Source organism: Camelus ferus, chromosome 2 (genome assembly GCF_009834535.1).
Source record: "Camelus ferus isolate YT-003-E chromosome 2, BCGSAC_Cfer_1.0, whole genome shotgun sequence".
NCBI lineage: Eukaryota > Metazoa > Chordata > Mammalia > Artiodactyla > Camelidae > Camelus > Camelus ferus.
In genome coordinates, this window is record NC_045697.1 from 81,120,823 (window position 1) to 81,140,242 (window position 19,420).

General features: G+C 36.3%; 1 protein-coding gene across 1 annotated transcript in view; it reads right to left on the reverse strand.

Moving 5' to 3' along the window:
• Positions 1-396: 396 nt before the first annotated feature.
• The window catches only part of LOC102522315 (N-deacetylase and N-sulfotransferase 4), a 231,680-nt gene continuing 212,656 nt past the window's right edge, over positions 397-19,420 (reverse strand). Inside the window, 6 exon segments of the mRNA XM_006185523.2 lie at positions 397-2,516; positions 5,086-5,188; positions 8,691-8,800; positions 9,743-9,913; positions 15,380-15,554; positions 17,440-17,563. Coding sequence (XP_006185585.2) covers positions 2,397-2,516; positions 5,086-5,188; positions 8,691-8,800; positions 9,743-9,913; positions 15,380-15,554; positions 17,440-17,563 — 803 coding nt within the window. The 3' untranslated portion in view covers positions 397-2,396.

Sequence of the window (19,420 nt, forward strand, 5' to 3'; positions counted from 1 at the left end):
GTACAAAAGAGAATTTACTTAAAATGTTAAAGAATTACATATGTTAAATCTTGAGTCAATAATTTTGAAGTAGCCAGTGGGTAAAAATTGGGAAAACCAAGATATTCTTAAAACTAAAATTTTTCCAGATTTATTATAATCTCCTCATAGCCCAGAGTCCCTCTAAGTAGTTTACTATAAGAAATGAAGATGAATTATGTAATTAAAATTTGCTTTTTGTCTTCATTATCAATCATAAGAAGAACGTACACAGACTGAAATGAACTAGGGGAGAAAAGACTACTTGAATTTGAGGGAATTTTGCCACCAGGTATCTGTAGGTAACTGAATGATACTTTGTATATTAGTTAGAAAAAAATAAGGAAATGCAGAAAATTAGTTACATTTAAAAAAATCTGGTGATGAGTTGGACTTTAAATTACATGAATTTTACTTAATATAAAAAATATCTCCCCTCTTTTCTATGAATATCTCTGTCACCCAACTTGGGAAAAAAGTTAACCTCTAGTTCATGAAAGAGAGAAAAATAGAATGTAAAGGAAACTAGTGAACAAATAAATCAAAAATTAGAGTTCTAAATACACAACTGTTGTGATTTCAGTGTGCTTAATGGAATGCTATCAAGCACATGCTTACCTAGGTAAGGTTGAGAAATTCAGCCTCTCACTTAACAAAGAAACAGCAAAAGTAACAGTTTGTGATTTGTATCAACTCATATCCAAGAAAAATTTTACACTTCCTGAAAAAGATTAAGAGCCTTTATATGCAATGGGAAAACAACAGGAAAACAAACAAAATTTTAATAAAGCATAAATCCAATGTTGAATTCTGACAAAAGTATGTAAAAATTCTTGATTCTCTTTTAAATTAGACTTGAATTGCTTTCTCAAAACAACAAACAATAAATAAACAAGAAAACAAAGATCTTCAATTTCCTTCGACAACATTGAATTATGTCAAGCATAATTTCTCAGATTCTAGGAGAAAGTAACATTATTTACAGCCTATAGAAAAATTACTCTGGAGGAAGGGCAGATTGAGAGATAAAGCTACCAAAGCCAGTTTGATTTACTGATTTGCAGAAATTTTACCTTCATGTATCACTGAGAAGATTAACAAAGCTTTAACACATCTTCATTGACAAATGAGACAAAAATCCAACCGGCATGACAAGAATCTCCAAATAGGAGAGGAACCTGTAACTCTAAGACAGAAAGAGCATCACTTCTCTAGAAATTAATTTTTGGATGGCATGGCTGAGAAATAGGATTTAGTTTAGAGAATCAGTGGTGTTTAAAGAGGTAAGTTTTAGATTATATTTCTTCTTTTAAATAGACATTAAAAACATAATCTTCTGCACTAGTATATGTACTGGCATATATAAAAGTTCATGCTTTAAACGACTGACATATACTACATAAAAGGCACAAGTGCCTCACTCTACCTGTAAACACATATTGATATCTTCATTCCATATCTTATCAATAAAGGCTTTTTCTTCTGTGGGTAGTGAAAAAATACATAAATACTACATCATTATCAAGGTGGCAAGACCTAGATTAATAGCATGGTAAGATTTTTGACCTATAAAGATGGCCTTACACCTAGTAGTTAATATATTATGCAAAGTATGCACTTACTCATTCATTCTCCCCAAAAATGTCTGATAGAGTTTATTGGAACCGTAATGCAAAATTCACTGAGAATGGCGTGCCCTGCCAGAAAAAAAAGAGTATTATCAATGAGTATGGAAACTTCCAGATAGTGTCCTCCTACAGCAGGAACATAGACCAAAAACGTGGGCGGTGACAACTTCACAACTTCCCTAGCAAGTCAAGGGAATTCATAAAGAGGGGTAACAGAAGAAAATATGTATGGGCTAAATACAATAAATAAATACTGCTCAAAATAAGAGTGTGGGATTATATAATTTTTTCATAATAAAAGCAAATTGTTTTTAAATTAGCAAAGAGAAAATGTGAGCCCTTACTTCAGATGTTGGATTACTGCTACCTCATTTACAGAATCTCAGTTCTTATCTTTTCCTCAGAATTCTAATTTGTCACTTGTATATAATCAGGGTTCTTAGTCATACACAGAGTTTCCAAAACCTTATGGTTAACAGAGGAACTGGGCTGTGTCATAATCCCCACACTGGAAACTGGATAATGCCACAAAACCCCACATTATTTCCCAAAAGCTCACACAGGGATTGATGCTAGTAATTGCCAATGCGTGCATATGCAACATTTTTCATTTTATGAAAAAGACAGGAGATTTAGTCACACGGTCCTTTGTTGACAATCACAAGTGCATTAAGGGGATAAAAGTTTTTTGTTTTTCCTGTTTCACAGGAAGAGTCAGTAGCTTGTGAGCCTTTGTTCTCGTCCCCAGTGCTATCTCACTTTCTGCAGCTCCTGTCTCAGCCATGACGGTAGAGGCTGCCCCAGCCTATGTAGCAGTTTGGACAGTTCCACATTATGATCTCGGTAGTAATTAGAGAGGAAAGTTCTAGACTGGAAAGCAAACAGAAAAAGAAGACTTGAAGGAAGTTACAAGTTCATTAAATGAGATTGGGTGTATTTCTGGATGCATTTCTTTGTATTTTCTGACAGATAATACTCATTTTTACCTTTCAGAAAGATATGGCAGAAGTATAGCTGTAAAGTAAAAACGGGTCAGGTATAACTTACGTGGCTACTATACCATGACAGCACTTGTGTATTGTGTGGTTCATGAAATCTACACAGGGAGAAAGGCTGATGAGAGAGATCTAATTCTAAAGAAGAATGAAGTAGGTAGGAACCTGATGTGGTACTAAGTCTACCAAAAAAAAAACACCTCTTTGTTTGAAATCGGTCACTTTCTATAAAATTGAGCCATAACATAAAAATAAAAAGTGAACATAATCATAAAAGCTAAATTTTATGATTAAAGAAATAACTTGCAACACTGCAAAAATTTTTTTTTATATTTATCAGGACCAAAACAGATTTAAAAAAAAATTATCATGCATTTGTAGTTCAAAAATATTATAAGGTCTCATTACAAAGATCATTTTAACGATCTTTCTGGTGATTCTTATATTTCTAGTCAAGCTGGTGTGATTGGCCATTTTTAGGTGAGTGGCTTAAAAAAGGATTATCAAATATATCAGTGGGTTTAGTTTGTTTTATTTTCTTTCTAGAAAGCAGAAAATTTATAATTGGGTTTCTCTCTGGATGTCACTTACCTCATATTATAACCCAATGAACATGGTTCTGTGTCTCTTTGATTAAACAGTTGAGCTGAGCATGCTTTCCTGTGAGAAAGGAATGGGGGCAGTAATGGCCCACACATCATTTTCCATCTGGTCAGAGTTACACTCTCTCTTTTAAGGCCTTCTCAATATTTTAGCACAAATGAATCTCTTTCTTCGTAAAAGTCCCTTAGCAACTTTTGTCTATACTGTGGAAATGGACTTAAGACAAGTACATGTTGTCTTGGACCATTCACCAGGTATTTCATTACATTTCTTCCCTTAAACCAGGCTGTAAACACTTCAAATTCTGGATAAGATGTTTATAGAAGTCATGGGAACATTACATTGATTTCTTGGCAGAGTAAAGTGATTTTTGAAGCCCTTTTGAAATTATTGAGTTCAAAGGTAGGTTTGAGAACCTTCTGGTTCTTCTATCTCCATAGTAACACCTGAATCACTTCCAATCACCTTTTGCCCAACTTGCCTTAGGAGAGATACTCATTCTAGTTTCTCAGCTGATTGCTAACTGGTTTCCCAGTCTTAACTTATCTCCTCATACCATAACTTTTATTGAGAGATTTTTTCTCCTGCTTTTTTGTAGTTTGACATTGTTCTATGTATCTTATTATAAATTAGTGATCATAACAATTTACCCTCCTATAATAAATTTGGGTTTGTAACTGTTTTATCCTGTATCCTAATTGCGATATTGTGATTTATAATAAGAAATATGTAGTTGGACTTTGACCCCATTTCTGACATAGAGCTCTTAAAACACTTGGAATTTCCTAAGTGAGAGGGTGATAAAGGTATCTTTTGTTATGTTAATGAGGTGGCTTTTGGAGCCCACCCAAGGATGGAGCCTGGTTGCTAGAACCAACCTTGTGATTAGAAGGTTGGAACTTTAAATTCTATCCCCCCAACCTTGGGGAAAGGGAGAGGGGCTGGCATTTGAATTAATCGCCATTGGCCAATGATTTAATCAATCTTGTCTATGTAATGGAATTTCCATAAAAGCCCCAAAAGGACAGGGTTTGGACAGCTTCTAGGCTGGTGAACATGTGGAGAATGGGGAGAGCAGCGCACACATTCGGCAAGGGCACAGAAGAGCCATGCTCTTCCCTGAGCATCTCTTACATCTGGCTGCTCCTGAGTTATATTCTTTGTAATAAAATAGTGGTCTAGTAAGAAAACATTTTCTCTGAGTTCTGAGAGCCGTTCTAGCAAATTAATCAAACTCAAGGAGGGAGTTGTTGGAACCTCTAATGGATAGCCCAGGTGATAATCAGCACTTTGGCACTGCTCTGTGAAGTGGAGGGGAGGGGAGGGAGGCCATCTCGTAGGACTGGGCCCTTAACCTGTGGGATCTTATACTGTGGTTAGAACTGTGTTGAACTGTGGGACGTGCAGCTGGGGTCTGGCCATCGCTTGGTGGAAAAACGTACCCACCCACATGCTGTAGCTGGTGATCAGAACACTTTACTCTCCATTGTTTAACTCAGTACCACACATGGTATAGGTGTTGGATACATATATTTAATATATAATAATAATGCTTATATATTTTATCCAAAATCGCTTGTTTAGTAGATAATTTATATAAGTACCTTACACATTTGGAAAGGTGTTACTGTACAGTCAATATTTATGTTTGAATTGCATCCCAGCAACACACAATTTCTATGGATATTTATTGATCATCGGTATCTGTTGGTCTATCTATCTTCTAAATATATAAAAGTATTGATAGCAAAGAAAGAGCAAAAAAAGGAAGCACATTTACTGTCTTCTAGTTTTGAAATAGTTGTATGCACAGAGTATTTCAAAGATTAGGAAAACATTACCTCTGGATCCATGGGTGGATACTTTCGGCCTTTGCTTTTTCCAAGGCATTTGGTCTTTCCTCCTTCCAGTAATTGACACCAAAAGCCCTTTTGGGGATCAAAACTACAAAAGATCAAATATATAAATGATAATAAAATATAATGATTATAAATTGTGTACAGAATTTCGAGTGAGAGAGCCTCACCAATTGTATAAAGGAAATGCACTTTTGTATGCCTGTTGCTTTGATTTAATTTAATTCAGCTCTATCAATATAATTCACTGAATTGATTTGAGAGAATTTAATTGAGATTAAATAAATTATGTCATATATTTTTGAATAGTTCTATTGTTAGGAAAAAAGACATATAGATCTTTTTTCTTTCCTTATGTTGAAATTATTAAGTTCCATATTTTACCTATTCATCCATAAAAGATCAAAGATGAATCAACAAAACTACCACCCCTATAAAAAGGATATTTAGAATATTTAGAATATTCACTTAATATGATTTCCCTGTTAAAATATATTAACAGATTTCTTTGAAATCATTCAATAGTATATATTAAGGGGACTGAATGTAACATAAACATATTTCTGTGAATATAAACATGAATTAATGCTTCTAAGAAAAATACTGTATTTTTTTTAACAGTTGGAATGTTTTCACTTTTCAAGGAGGAATTAAAAGGGTAAAAATATAATTCACTGTATTTTTCCAGACAATGTGAGACACCGGTTATACAAATGGTTTAAGTGGAAGACTAGACAATTCGTCAGTTCTTTTGTCGAAGGTGGATGATCCTACTGGATAATTCAGAACCCTATACTCTTAAAGAAAATTCTAATGTTGTTTTTGCCCATGTGGCTGCCCAAATTTACAAAAGAAAGAATGCATGGCTTAATTATTTGTTTAGACTCTGGTCTATAAGAATTTTTGTTTAGGACTAACAAGATAGGAAAAATGAAAGAATGAACAAATAAGCAGGGAAATTTTAAATGTATTGCTATGGGACTTGCTGCATGCATAAAACATCGAAAAGGTTTGCATTTTTGTTGCTCAGCAGATGTTTTAGAAGGATGACGCATAATTGACTAGGATGTAAAGTTAATTAGTTGCAGAATATTTTGTTGCCCTGGGCCCGTTCCTGTAATGCCGGTTCACCTGCAGCTTGCTTCTGCACATATGTGAGCTCATTTAGGGGGAGAGAGAAATTTTCTTCACAGTTCCCTGCCCAACCTATTACTAGAGACCTGATCCTTGCAGTCCAGGTTGTCCTAGTACATGTTATCAATTAAAATTAAATACATCACTGGTTAAATGGATAAAAGGAAGACAGGGTCATTTCTAACCTGGACTTTTCAATCTGCTCCTTGCCTCTCACAGCCTTGTCTCTAGTTTCCATTAATTTCCCAAGAGGAAAAACAATTCAGCATGCTGTGCAAAATGAGACGGGGAAGTTGGCATAACGGTGCCCCTAAGCAGCATTTTCTGCCACAGGATGAGACTTTTTAACTGCATTAAGGTAAAGTACAGCTCTGGCAACCAAGCCAAAATATTTATACACACACTGAGAGCATCTTCTTTGCTCTCTGGTGTGCAGAGGTCTCAGGATGGGCGGCCGTCTCTCCTTGCTCTCCACAGCCGCTGTTGTGAGGCAGAGTTTAATACAACCTGAGGAAGGAGAGCCATCCAGAATAGTGACAGTCATTCTTTTCAATAGGGTTGCCATCACCTTGAATCCACCTAATTGTGCTGTCCTGGTTTCATTTACGGCACGGACAACATTATATCTACCCTAAGTCTGACAAAGGGCATTTATTCTTGCTAAGTTCTATCAAAGCATTGCTTTATGGTTTGATTTTAGTAGGCATGAAATTGTGAAACTAAGATGCAAAGCCTTTCTCAAATAACCGTCAGACAACGTTGAGGACATGAATTGGTTGCCATACGAGTTCGTTTATTGCACTGAACATCACTCTCGTTATTAATTTTGGGAATGGGTGAGACATATTAAAAGCCATATATTCTGCACTTGTTTGTAATCTCTTCTTTAGGAGTATGCTCTTACAGGTTTATTGAACCATAAGCACTATTTGTAGTGAACAGGAGAGAATCATTCCCTAAACTCCTGCAGGGAGGCAGGGGAAGACATGCCGACATCGATAACTATTAATGTAAATGTATTAGAGGAAGCTTTGTTTACTTAATCAGCAGGGGCATGCCTTGTGTTGTTATTTCCAAGTGTAGGGAAAAACTTCATTAGACTTCTTTTAGTGGATAAGGAACAACGCAATCTTATTACTACTTTTCCTGTCCCTCCATTACCCTCTCTAATTGTCTAATTGCTGGTTCTAATCCGCTGTGAACTGGGAAATTATATAATCAAGCTTGTTAGAATTTTGTCTACAATTTAATAGGCTTTATATCAGGCCTTGTGAGGGAGTCAAGTACATGCGCTTTTAAATATATATTTTGGCTGCCTGGAGCTTTTGTTTTTGTTTGTTTGTTATTTTGCTTCTTTATACTTTTTATTTCCATTTTCAGTTATGCAAGTATATGATTTTATTTTCCCAAGATGACGGCAGCACTATCCCCCCTCCCACATTCTCTTCTGCAAGATGCCCATGCCCTGCTCCATCAAGGGGGGAGGCCCCCTCCCCTCGCCGTGGATTTGGACTGGCTTTAGTGACTTGGCTGCGATGAATAGAATATGATGTCAGTGCTGCTGTGTGACATGCCAGGCTAGCTCAGAGACAGCCCTGGACCATGTTCCATGGACATGTCACACCCTCAGAACACACAGCCACTAGACTGTGAGAAAGTCACACAGAGAGGCCTCGTCACACTGAACTCAGCTTGGAGCCATCCCAGCCCAAGAACCCTTAAAGAGGTGAGCGGAGAAGTGAAGAATCCTCCAGAAGATTCCAGGCCCCAGCCATTCAAGTCATATCCAGGTAGTCATGTCTTCCTAGAGGTGGCCCCAGGTATTTCGAGCAGAGACAAGTTGTCCTGGATGTGTCCTGTCTAAAGTCCCAGCCCACTGGATCCGTGAGCATAAAAAAATGGCTACCGTTATATGTTGGTAGGTTTGGAAGGTCTGTCAGGCAATAATAGACAACTGCAAAATTATTATGTGATTATATTTGCTTATACATAATTTAATAAATACAGAGTAAAACATAGATGTGTCCCCTTCCCAATTCTGCCCCCAATACTGGTCACTTTCATAAAGCTAATGGTGGCCATCCGTATTTTATTTCTAACTAGTAAATTACTTGGGAGAAGAGATTATATCTTTTTCACTTTTGCAACTTCAATTCCTAGGACACTTTCTGCACAGAGTAGGCATGTAAAAAAAAGTTTACTTAATCAAATGTATAGTGGGATAAAGCTTACAAAAAGGGAAATTTGTGATACATAAATGCCTATAAGATAAAGTGTCCCTGGTATTCAAAGAGGAGACACTACATGAATAATGAGGATATTCCTTGGACTGCTTTTGAGTAGCATAATGATGTATAAATTCACAGCCAGTATTAATGATGCTGTATACACACCTACCAGTGATAATTTATGATGGCAAATAATGGAAACGAAGTCAAGCATGAGAATAGACTCACGTTAGTGCTTCAGAGTAATTGTAATGAGGTGTAACTCCCAGGAACTTCTGGACTTCATCCATCACAGTAGCTGGGTCAGATCTCAGCTGCTGTCCATCAATAATTAGCAGCTGTGGAGTCAGAAATAAGCACTTTATGAAGAACAAAACTAAATGAAGTCAACTGAGCTGCCTCCCTTGACCTGGTATGATGTTAATTAGAGCAGCGTGAATAGGAAGAAAATATACAATATATGCTACTTGGAATACATCGTAATGTTTACTTTTCCTGTGTCCTTCCAAATAAACAACAAAGTTTGCCAAAGGCATTATTTATAACCCTTAACTAACTTGATTGTAAATCAGAAACAAACATTGACACTCTCTTGATTTAGTAGTTCAGTAGAAACACGGTTTTCCATCTGTTCCATAATCAGGTAATTATCCAGCCTATGAAATCCCATGAGTTACCCTTGGAGCCAAGGGCTTAGAAATAGTGGGCATACAGATGAAAATTACCTATAGCTTCTCCTTGCAAACCACAATGAGAACTCAGGTTTCAGTGGCAACCTGATCTGGAATGAAGAAGATACAGGAGACAGACGCTTTTCTCAAATCCTAATTTCGCCTTCTATCCCAAGTTCCTGGAGCTATAACAGCACTTCCCATTTGACAGTCTAATCCACGACCTCCTTCTTCCTGTATAAGAGTCCCACAGGACAGATGACACAAGGGTATCTGCACATGCTGGTCCACAAAGGTTTTGTCTAACTGGCTGCTCTGCTATCGGCTGAGAGTTACTGCCTGTGAAACACGTGATGTCTCCCGTGCAAGGACTTAACCACTCCAAGGCCAGCTACTATCCAAGAAGATCCCTAAAGTGTGTTTCACAGCCACTTACCACTGTAATGCTATTATTGACATTAAAAATGTGAAAATCCACGTTTCTTCCTTAGGTATGGTCATCTCTGATAATAAGTTGCTATCTGTGGCAATGTTAGTTTATATTTCTTGTTTGTCAGTGCAAAGTAATCATGATATAATAAACAGAAGAAATTCATTTCAGGACATTACCTGAGAAGTAGCAAAGTAAGTTAGCCATCTTTCTATGTGGACTGCATACCATCCAGGTACTAGGCATCTCCTCTGCAAAGTTTTCAGTTCAGATGGGGCCCAATGGCCTGTCGTAATAACTTCATAGAAATTAAACCTCAGGGCAGCTGGATCTTCATGTGATCGTTGGTGCTTTAATAAAAAAATCAATTGGAAAATCAATTTTCTTTATGCCTGCATGGGTATGTATGCATGTGTGGGTGTTTGATATGTGTATATGTGTGTTGATGTCTTTTATTTCAAAAAAGTAGTGGAAAACTATTAATTGATTCTAGAATGAAAAATAAGGTGAAAAGTGCATCCTATATTGAAACCTAGGGATTGCATATTGCTTATTTAAAGTATAAGCCTTCCGTATCTATCAAGTAGCATTCAGATAAGCCTGTGGTTGTCTTCACGTCTAAAAGGTGCAAGATGCAAGACAAGAGACAGGGTGCAAGGATTTCCTCCATGGGTCTGATTAGAAGTGAAAAGATGTCAGGGACCAGACAAATCAAGCCTGATGAACAGAGACTTTGATTGGCAGGAGTAGGTTTACCTATTACTGTGCTCATTGTTTCATTACAGCCGCTCCTGCGGGTTCTGAAAATTCCCCAGTATCCCTGTGCGGCAGGTGCTACGGGTATAGACGGCGGATGTCTATTCCTGACGCAGGTTGAGGTGTCATATTCATGTTGATGTTGCCCAAGGCGCTTTGCTTTTGCTTTCCCAAGGGTTCCACCTAACTCTGCTAATTCCTAAATACCAACTCACTACTGTTTTTTAGTACTAAATCCTCCGAGTCTTTCACATCAAATCATCAGTGGTCAAGCTCAAGAGCCCAACACAAGTCAATACAATTTCATAAGCATTATTAAGGCCCTTGCCAGAACAAAGACCCGCACTAGCTTCTAGAGATAAAAAGACATAGGCAAGACAAAATCACTATCTTCAAAGAAATCCAAATCTTGTTGATAGACAATAGATTAACAGATTGTAATGAAGTCACATATTTGATTAGAGAAATAACTTATTTGCTATGATGGCCAGACCAATGACTGATTAGATCTGAATGAAAGATGAAGAAATCTTTTTTAATGGTTGAAGCTTTTGAGCTAAAATGTAGTGAGAAAGATTTTGATAAGCAGAAATGAATAAACATGGAAACTAAGAAAACTTTATCTCTAAAGTAAATTTGATTGAAGTTGGATGAGGTGTGTGGGAATGGATGAGTTGATTTTGCAAAATATCTAAAAGTGAACATAAAGAAAATATACGACAGGATAAGGCTGGAAGCATAATAGGGCCTGATAGAATTATGTCATAGCAGGACTTATACGTAAATGAGAAGTAAAAATTACTAAGAAAGTAAAGATGATTAAAAAGTAGTGAATGGTTAAGGAGTAACTAGTGAGTGGTAGATTGGTAGAAATAATAAAATTTTTGAAGCCTTATTATTATATATTTATTGACCTTATTTATAAATGTATTATGCTACATAAATGGAGATAACATAATGCATTTAATTAATATAAGGTGCAGAAACTACAAAACTTGAATAAGGAAATATAAACATACTATGCACATACTAATACAGTGATGCTAACATTTCTGCTTTACACAGTGATAATATGGAATTGTACTTAATCTGCTCTATAATGACTTATACCAGTTTAACACCAACCTTTTTTTTATATTTCTACAACTAAAAAGATTAGCATAAAAATATGACCAGATGTCAAAAAGGGACAGGAAAAATTAGCACTGTAGGTCCTCTGTGAGGCCCATTATAAAAATGTGGCATAGAAATTATAGTGGCAGGCGACATTTGTAGGAGTTTCTGAATTACACCTGCTGAGATTGAGATTTACGGTACTTACTGAATAGATAGGACTGGCTAAGTAATAGGTTTCATTATTTTGAAATGTGGAGCAGGCTGGGGACACTACTCTTAGCAATATAACAATAAAAAATATTATCAGAAAAAATATTCTTTTTACACATGTATGTTCAAAGAATTTACTTGAAGAAGTATGCATAGTTTCTCTTTTATGTAAATGATTTAATCCATTTTTTTAAAAAAAGATTCATATATATCTGCTCTAAGTAGTGACCATGCTTTCTGCTAGGAAAATGTGCAACATTTGGTCCCAAATATTGGCATTCAAAATGTTTAATTAAGGCTTAACATCTCAATATTTTTGGCACAATTTTAAAAAGTAGGTTTATCTTGCTTTGCAATATGAATTTTGATAAAGTGAGGAAGACACATTTTTGTATCTTGAGGGAGTCATTGATTCATGGATTCTAATAATAATTTCTGAATTTTGCTCCCAAAACAAGTGTTCCACTTGGATCCCCAACCACTTGCAATCTCAATCGCAGTATCATATTTTTCTGTTCATCATCATTTGTTCTCAGCAATCTATGTTTATTAAAGGAATTTTGAAAAGTCAAGAAAAAGAATGAAGAAAAAATAAAAATTACTTGCTATTTTGCTGTTATTAAAATTTATTCTTTTAATTTTTTTTTTATTTTGACATTAATTTCTTATGCACTCATATCATTGGGATTTTAGTACATATGGATTGTTACCACCATAAATTCAAAATCATCAGCTTTAATTAGCCTTTAATTGCTGCAGGCAATTTTACATTTCTCTGGTCAACTTTATCTCACTCCTGTACCAAGCTTTCAGATTCCTTTATTCTCTCCTCAAACTACTGCCTCTCAAAATCCTCTTCCTTTTCATCAGATTAACTCATTCTCAACTTTAAAGAAAAAAGAGGTTATCATAGTTATTTTAATTTCTCTATCCCAGACCTTCAGATTTACCAGCATGTACATTTACACCCTCTTCTACCCCTTAATTTTTAATGCAGGGGTTCTCAATCAGAGACCCACTGATAGAAATCAGAGGATCTATAAATGCGGATCTGCAAAAAAAAAAAAAAAAAAAAAGCCTCTTTATTTTTAGTAACGTCTAAGTAAAATTCAGTATTTATTGTACTTGTGATTTTACCACCGGTAAAAATCTGTTACTTTATTTCACAATACAGGTCTTTCAGATATATTACGTGTGGTTTCTGCCCATCACTACTTCCAAATTACAGTAGTATTAGTCCCATCATTAGATCTTGCCATTTACTGATTTAATAAATAATATTTGTGACTGATTTAAAAAGTGATTTTGATAACTATATTTCTATGTAGTTGTTTCCTTTGTAGTACTATGTAGTGTAAGACCCCACCAGACTGGCAGAAGGTGCCCAGCACAGGAAAAGTGAAAAACTCTGGAAAAGGAGTGCTTCCCTCCCACCTGAGCTACTTCCTAGAGCCTTTTTCCTGGCCCCTCAGGCTCCTCACTGATTGATTCCCCATTTTCCCCCGAGGGGGGAGCTTTAACACCCCTCTTCCTTTGAAAACATCTCATTATAATTCAAATCACCACCCCATAGAACACATTGTCCTTGACCCACTGTGTCTAGTTTCTCTCCTTCAGAATCACATTTGTTTGCATCTTTTGCAAGGGCCACCTCTATTTCTTCATCCTCACTTACTTATTTCTCTGCCATTTCCATCTGGGTTTGCTCTTTTCACTCTGTTGCTAAAGTTTCCACTTCCCTCCATATTTTTCAACTCAGTGAAAATAATTCAGGTCTTGTTTTGCCTACTTGTCCAGCATCTTAGGAGCTGTCTGACACTATTGTCTCCTCCTCCACTTCGCAGTACTCCTTTCCTTGTATTAGGTGTCGCTACGCTGATGGATTTTTTTCCTTCTACTCCTGTGGATTATTCTCTTGTCTCACTGGCTGCCTCACCTGTTCTGTGCTTTTCTTCTCTAAACCTTCTTTTTAGGCAAATTCACCATTTTTTGTGGCTTTTGCCTCTGATTCACAAATTTCTGTCTCCTGCTCAGACCTCTTTGTTCCTTTTGGCATGACAGTGATTCTGTACCTCCTGATCACCAGCTGTGCAATCCTTAGCCTCCCCACAACCCCCAACAACTCCTGTATCTTTCAGTGCTTCTTTTCCATGGGAATATATGGTCATCACCCAGTTGCCCGGATTGGAAATTTGGTTTATCCTTGACACTGTTTTCTCAACACGTTCTGTTGATTTTAATCCCTAAACATCTCTTGATACTTTCTTGATCTCTTTTGGTAGTTTCTACTTACTCTCTCTGTCCCTGCTACCTCCGTCTCTCAGCAGGACTACTGCAACAGTCTCTACTTGATTTCACTGAGTGGTCATTTCTGCCATTCCAATCCATTCTTCAACGAGCAGATAGCATCAAGTTTTCCAAGGGGAATTCTGGTAACTACACACCAGCTTAACATTTTCCAAAGGCTTTTGATTGCTCAAGGAATGGTTCCCACATGGTTCTCCTACTTGGCTTCCAGCACCTCGTGCCTTGCAGACTCATCGCCCAAAGGTCTCCCCCTCGGGTTTTACTCTATAACCACATGGACGTTAATTCTTTAACTGTGCAATGGTTCTTTGCACCAGTGGATTACACAGACTTTCCCTCTCCCTCAGTTGCCCTCTACCCTCACTCAGCTGATACCTACTCATCCTTCAGTTTTAAGTCTAAAGTTTATTTCTATAGAGAATGCTCTCATAGAATCTTCCATACTTCCTCACAGAGCATTCAAAATTTCTAACTATATATCCTTATGCATATTTAGTATCTACCCACACATTAGAATGAACATAATGTTTTAATTATCATTGTATTGATTAAAACCATCATTAAATGCTGAAGAATACTCCATTTTGTGTGACACAATTCTACATTGCTGGATATTTACTTTTCCTTTGTTGGTATTATTATTATGGTTGGTACTGTGATGACTAAAAAAAGGGCTACATGTTTTTCATCCTTTTGAAGTTCTCTTTATGATCACTTCCAGAAGAGGAATCACAACACAAAAGGATCTTTATCAACCTTTTTTGATAAATATTGTCAAATTAGCTGTCAGAAAATACCTCCCTATGTATGCTTCTATTGGAATGTTTGGGAACCTTTGTCGTCACACCCTTGACAGCAGAGAGAATAAATATGACAGCTTTTGTCAAGATGATATTTTAAAAAGTATCATTTTGATTTATATTTTGTTGATCCCTAATTGGGTTGATCATTTTCACATAAATTGTTGAGCAACTGCATTTGTGTGTGTATGTGTGAATTTGTTTATCTATTTTTCTACTAAAATGTTATATTTATTATTTAATTTTTGTCAATGGGCAGAAGCTTTTTTTTTTAAAACAAATTAAGGAATTTATGCCATTTACCATGTATTGCTAAAGATACTCTACTTAGATTTTTACTTTTTTATTTTGTTACTTGTGACAGATCAACTATCTTACATATTTATATGGCTCAGATTGATTAATTTTTTGGTGTGTGATTTTTTTTCTCTTGTATTATGCTTGAAATTCCTTGCCCAACTTGATATGAATTAAATATTCAGCTCATTTCTCATAATTTGTTTTGTTTGTTTAGCTCTTTTAATATTTAACTGTTCAATACATCTGGACTTTACTTGGATAATTCACCATTTCTTACATTCAAGCTACGAACACATGCTTTTAGTAGTATTTTTTATTGCGTCATACCTGGTACCAAGAGTATGCCCTGTCTGAGGGGTCAATGAGAATGGTGATGATCTTGGCTTTGGGGACCAGGGATGCAGCTCGCTTGGGAGCTTCTTCTGAATGGAAGTAATTAGCACTCTTTTCAAATAGAAAGTCGCTTGTAATGTTAGATGGAGTAGGGAAAAAGTCCATATACCTGAAGGCAGAGAAAGAAATTAATTAATTTGAGATATAATTTTTTCCTGCCATACAATGGATATAAAATAATTTAAACATTTTTACATTAATTAATATTAATTTTTAACTATTGGTGTTACAATAGTCAAAACAGAGACTATTCTATACACTTCAAATGTGAAAACAACCTAACATATTATTGTTCTAATGGACTATTTAGGACAGGGGAAAGAGTGAGATGAAATAGATGGGTTGCTAAGGAACAGAGGGAAATTCCTTTAGATTTTGGGTTGATGTTCTGTGCTACTGAAAGCCAAATCCAAAAAAATTAAGTTTACCCTTGGCAAAGAGCAAATTATACCATATTGCCTAGTAAATGTTTTAAAATAGTAGATTTATGTTTTCAAACTTGAATGTAAAATACTTAACTTGAGATTAAAGTGCACAAAAGAGGAAAATGTGTAAGTCAGAATAGCGATAAAACACCAAACAGATTAGGGCATAGCTGCTTTCCTCCTTTTTAACTTCTGCATAATTTGTAGTATGTGTAGCAATGTGAACACATTATAGTCCATCTAGGGTAATTAAGGGGATATTTCCTGCCAGTTGATCCTGTGGTGCCTCGATAGGTTCACTCCTCCATATGCTGTCGGATTATTCCTCTGTGTGTAGATTATGGAATCAATATGTTCAGAGGTTAATTCAGTGCAAGGGGTTAATTATGTGTGTAACCCTCCTTATAGCTCATCACTTCTCTAACCCTCAAATGTTCTAGAAATAAATGATGAGTGCAATTAAGAATTCATATAAGACACTTATTTTCCTCTTTGACATTTGTTATTATGTTTCCCAAATGTGAAGTAGTGAAAAGTCTCATCTATATTCCTGCTTAACAATTTGTGTTCCACTTGAGCTCACACATAAAATTGCTGCTCTACTTTGAGTAACTTGCATGCAATTTCAAAATTCATTTAGTCTGTTTTAAGTAAGGTAAAATAGTGATAGCCCAGGTGCAGAGCGGACATGTCTCTACTCACTATGAGAAGTAGGATCTGCTCACTGACATTGCCCCTACCCAACTCTAAGCCTAGCTGCATCTTAAAAGAATGGGCCTCTCATTGAGGACAGGTTCACGTGTGACGTTGACATCAAGTCACCTGTTACAGAGGTATGCATTGAGGGGAATTTTCTTCAGGAGACATTTGCCTTGTATATTTGGGAACTGGAAATCAGAACCAGTTTCTTAGAAAACTGGGATAGAGCTAGAAAAAAGCCCCAGAGTGAAGATCAGTGCCAATATCAGGTTTACTCTATTTCAGTTTAGGGAAAATATTGTGATTTTTAAGTTTTCATAACTTACCAAATACAAAGTAATCTTCCTCTTATGCACATGTGTGACTAGCATTAATAGGGTTTGGAAATGCTCTTTTGTTTGCAAGACAAATATCAGCTTATATTATAATACAACATTTATAATCTGGGTGGTTAATGAAGATACACGTCACAGATTATAAAATAAAACAACCTCAAGTGTCATTGTGAAGATAAATTATGTATTTAGTTAAAAACATTGTAGGCACAGTAAAATAATAATATGCTTAAGGAGAATTTTAAATGTCTTTATGAATAATTCTGATGAAGAATATGCCATAATCCTCTTTATTCAATCATATTAATTTACCAGAAAAATATTATCATTATTGCACTGTCCAAATCAAATTATAGGCAACACTGATTAAACATATTATCATTATAAATTAATTTCTAATTCACTATGGTACAATTAAACATAAATTTATTCTGTAATTATGTAGATGCTATGCATACATCTATAATTGCTCAGCTGTGATGGAGCATGTGTTAACAATGGACTTTATTTTTACTGTTGGTTATTTTTTTCTTACCAGTCAATTCCCTTGTGGTAGTTGTTGCCATTAAAGAATTGAACTTCTTCAAATGTTTTGGGGCTGGGGAGATTGCTGATGATGGAAGGGTGCATAAGGAGAAATAAATAAAGTGCAGTCGTTCCTATTACAAAAAAAGGAGGCAAAAGGTTACATGGCAATCAAAGAAGCAGCAAATATACTTTACCAAAATTTTTGCTCAAAAAGTAATATTCAAAAGACCAATTCATTCCAGGGTCAAAATGATTTCCTGAACGTTAGTTAAGTGCATTGGGTGTGGCAATGACTTAAGTGTTCTTATATTAGTCTTCAAGATTCTATTGACGTAAACAACTCATTTAATATGAGTACACAGCCAAAGTAAAGCAGATTGATGATACAGCTCGGGGAGAACTTCAGAAATCAGGTGGTTCTACTTCCCTCCTGGAGTCAGAAGAGTGGCTAAAGCATCAAAGGCATCCAGCACAATACCTGAGTCTCAGTTAATATTATATTCAGATCAATTAAATTAAATCAATCTACTCAACAGATGTTGACTGGTGTAACTCTGTGTAAGTTACTGTAGTAATGATTGGTAATAACTCTTGATAAGAAGAACACATTGGCTGGCCTCAATACACTTAAAGTGTATGTGTGGACCTGGGTCAATAAATAGGTAATTGCAACATAGCGAGGCAGGTTCCATGATGAGAGAAAACCAGAGTGTTTTTCCAATACTTGAGAAAATGGGTGATTCAGACTTGGGAGGTCAGTGAAGGCTTCCAGGAGGAAGTGTTTTCTAAGACTGCACCTTAAAATCATAAGTGTTTCTGGGAGGGTTGAAAGAGGAGTGCGGGGTTCTGGAAGATGGCCAGTGGAACGTCCTACCCTGTCAAGACGGGGCAGTCAAGTCTGATACCTGAGTTACTAGGCTGAACAGATTAGCTGACAGAACCCACTGAGTGTCCCCATCAAAGAAGGCTCAGATGCCACCTCTGAACTTTATTTCCGTTTGAGTGAGGCCAGAAACTGAGGGCCACAGCAGAAAGGATCATGAAGTGACTGGATCTTCATGGCTCTCAGAAATCAAAACTTCCCTTCTGGAAAAGGTTATCCCTTGTGTAACACGCTGGACCCAGGGGACTTTGGTGGATTTCCCAGCCCTAGGATTGTTGAGAATGAGCTACACAAGTGGCCTGGCAGGGCAATAACTATTGCAGCTGGGGATTTGGAAGCAGAGAAGATCTTCAGAGAACTGGCATTTTGTTCTCACATATCTCAGGTTCACATGAGCCAAGGCTACTGTGCTTTAAGCATTAACAAGAATGTTGCCTGTGTAGATCCTCACAGATTTACATGACATCAGTACTGAATAGAAGTGTGAGCAGTTAAAGGAAATGAAGAGCAGATCTAAGGGGACCAGCCACCCTCAATAGAAGACATGTTAAGACATTGAGAATGGGTGACTTCTAGGGAAAGTAAGGACAAAAATTACACATGCAATCTTAAGGAGATTTAATTACTAATTGAAAAATATGTTTAAAAATTAACAAATATAGAATCAAATTATACAAATGTAATAAAAAAAATTAAAGGAGCCAGAACCGGTTAAGAACTGAATTAGAGGCCCAAAGGGCCAGGCAGAAGAACCACCTCAAACACACTGAAAAATACAGACATGAAAGTCATGAGAGTCAATAGCAGTCTTGAGAACTGATCTGATTTTTCTCCAGAAAAGAATACGAATTCACAAAGGAGAAAATGTGAAAGGAGGAACAAAAATGTTCCAAGGAGAAGAAATAAATTAGAGCTGGAGTAGCACAGAATAGCAGCTGGAAGGGACTAGGGAATCCAGATATTTTTTTCTAAATACTCTTTAGGATGGGACCTACATAAAAATATATAGTTGATGATGAGAATGAAGTGTGTGTTTGTGTGCGTGTGTGTATCTGTGTGTTTGCGTGTGTGTGTGAGAGAGATAGACAGAGGAAGAGGGACACAG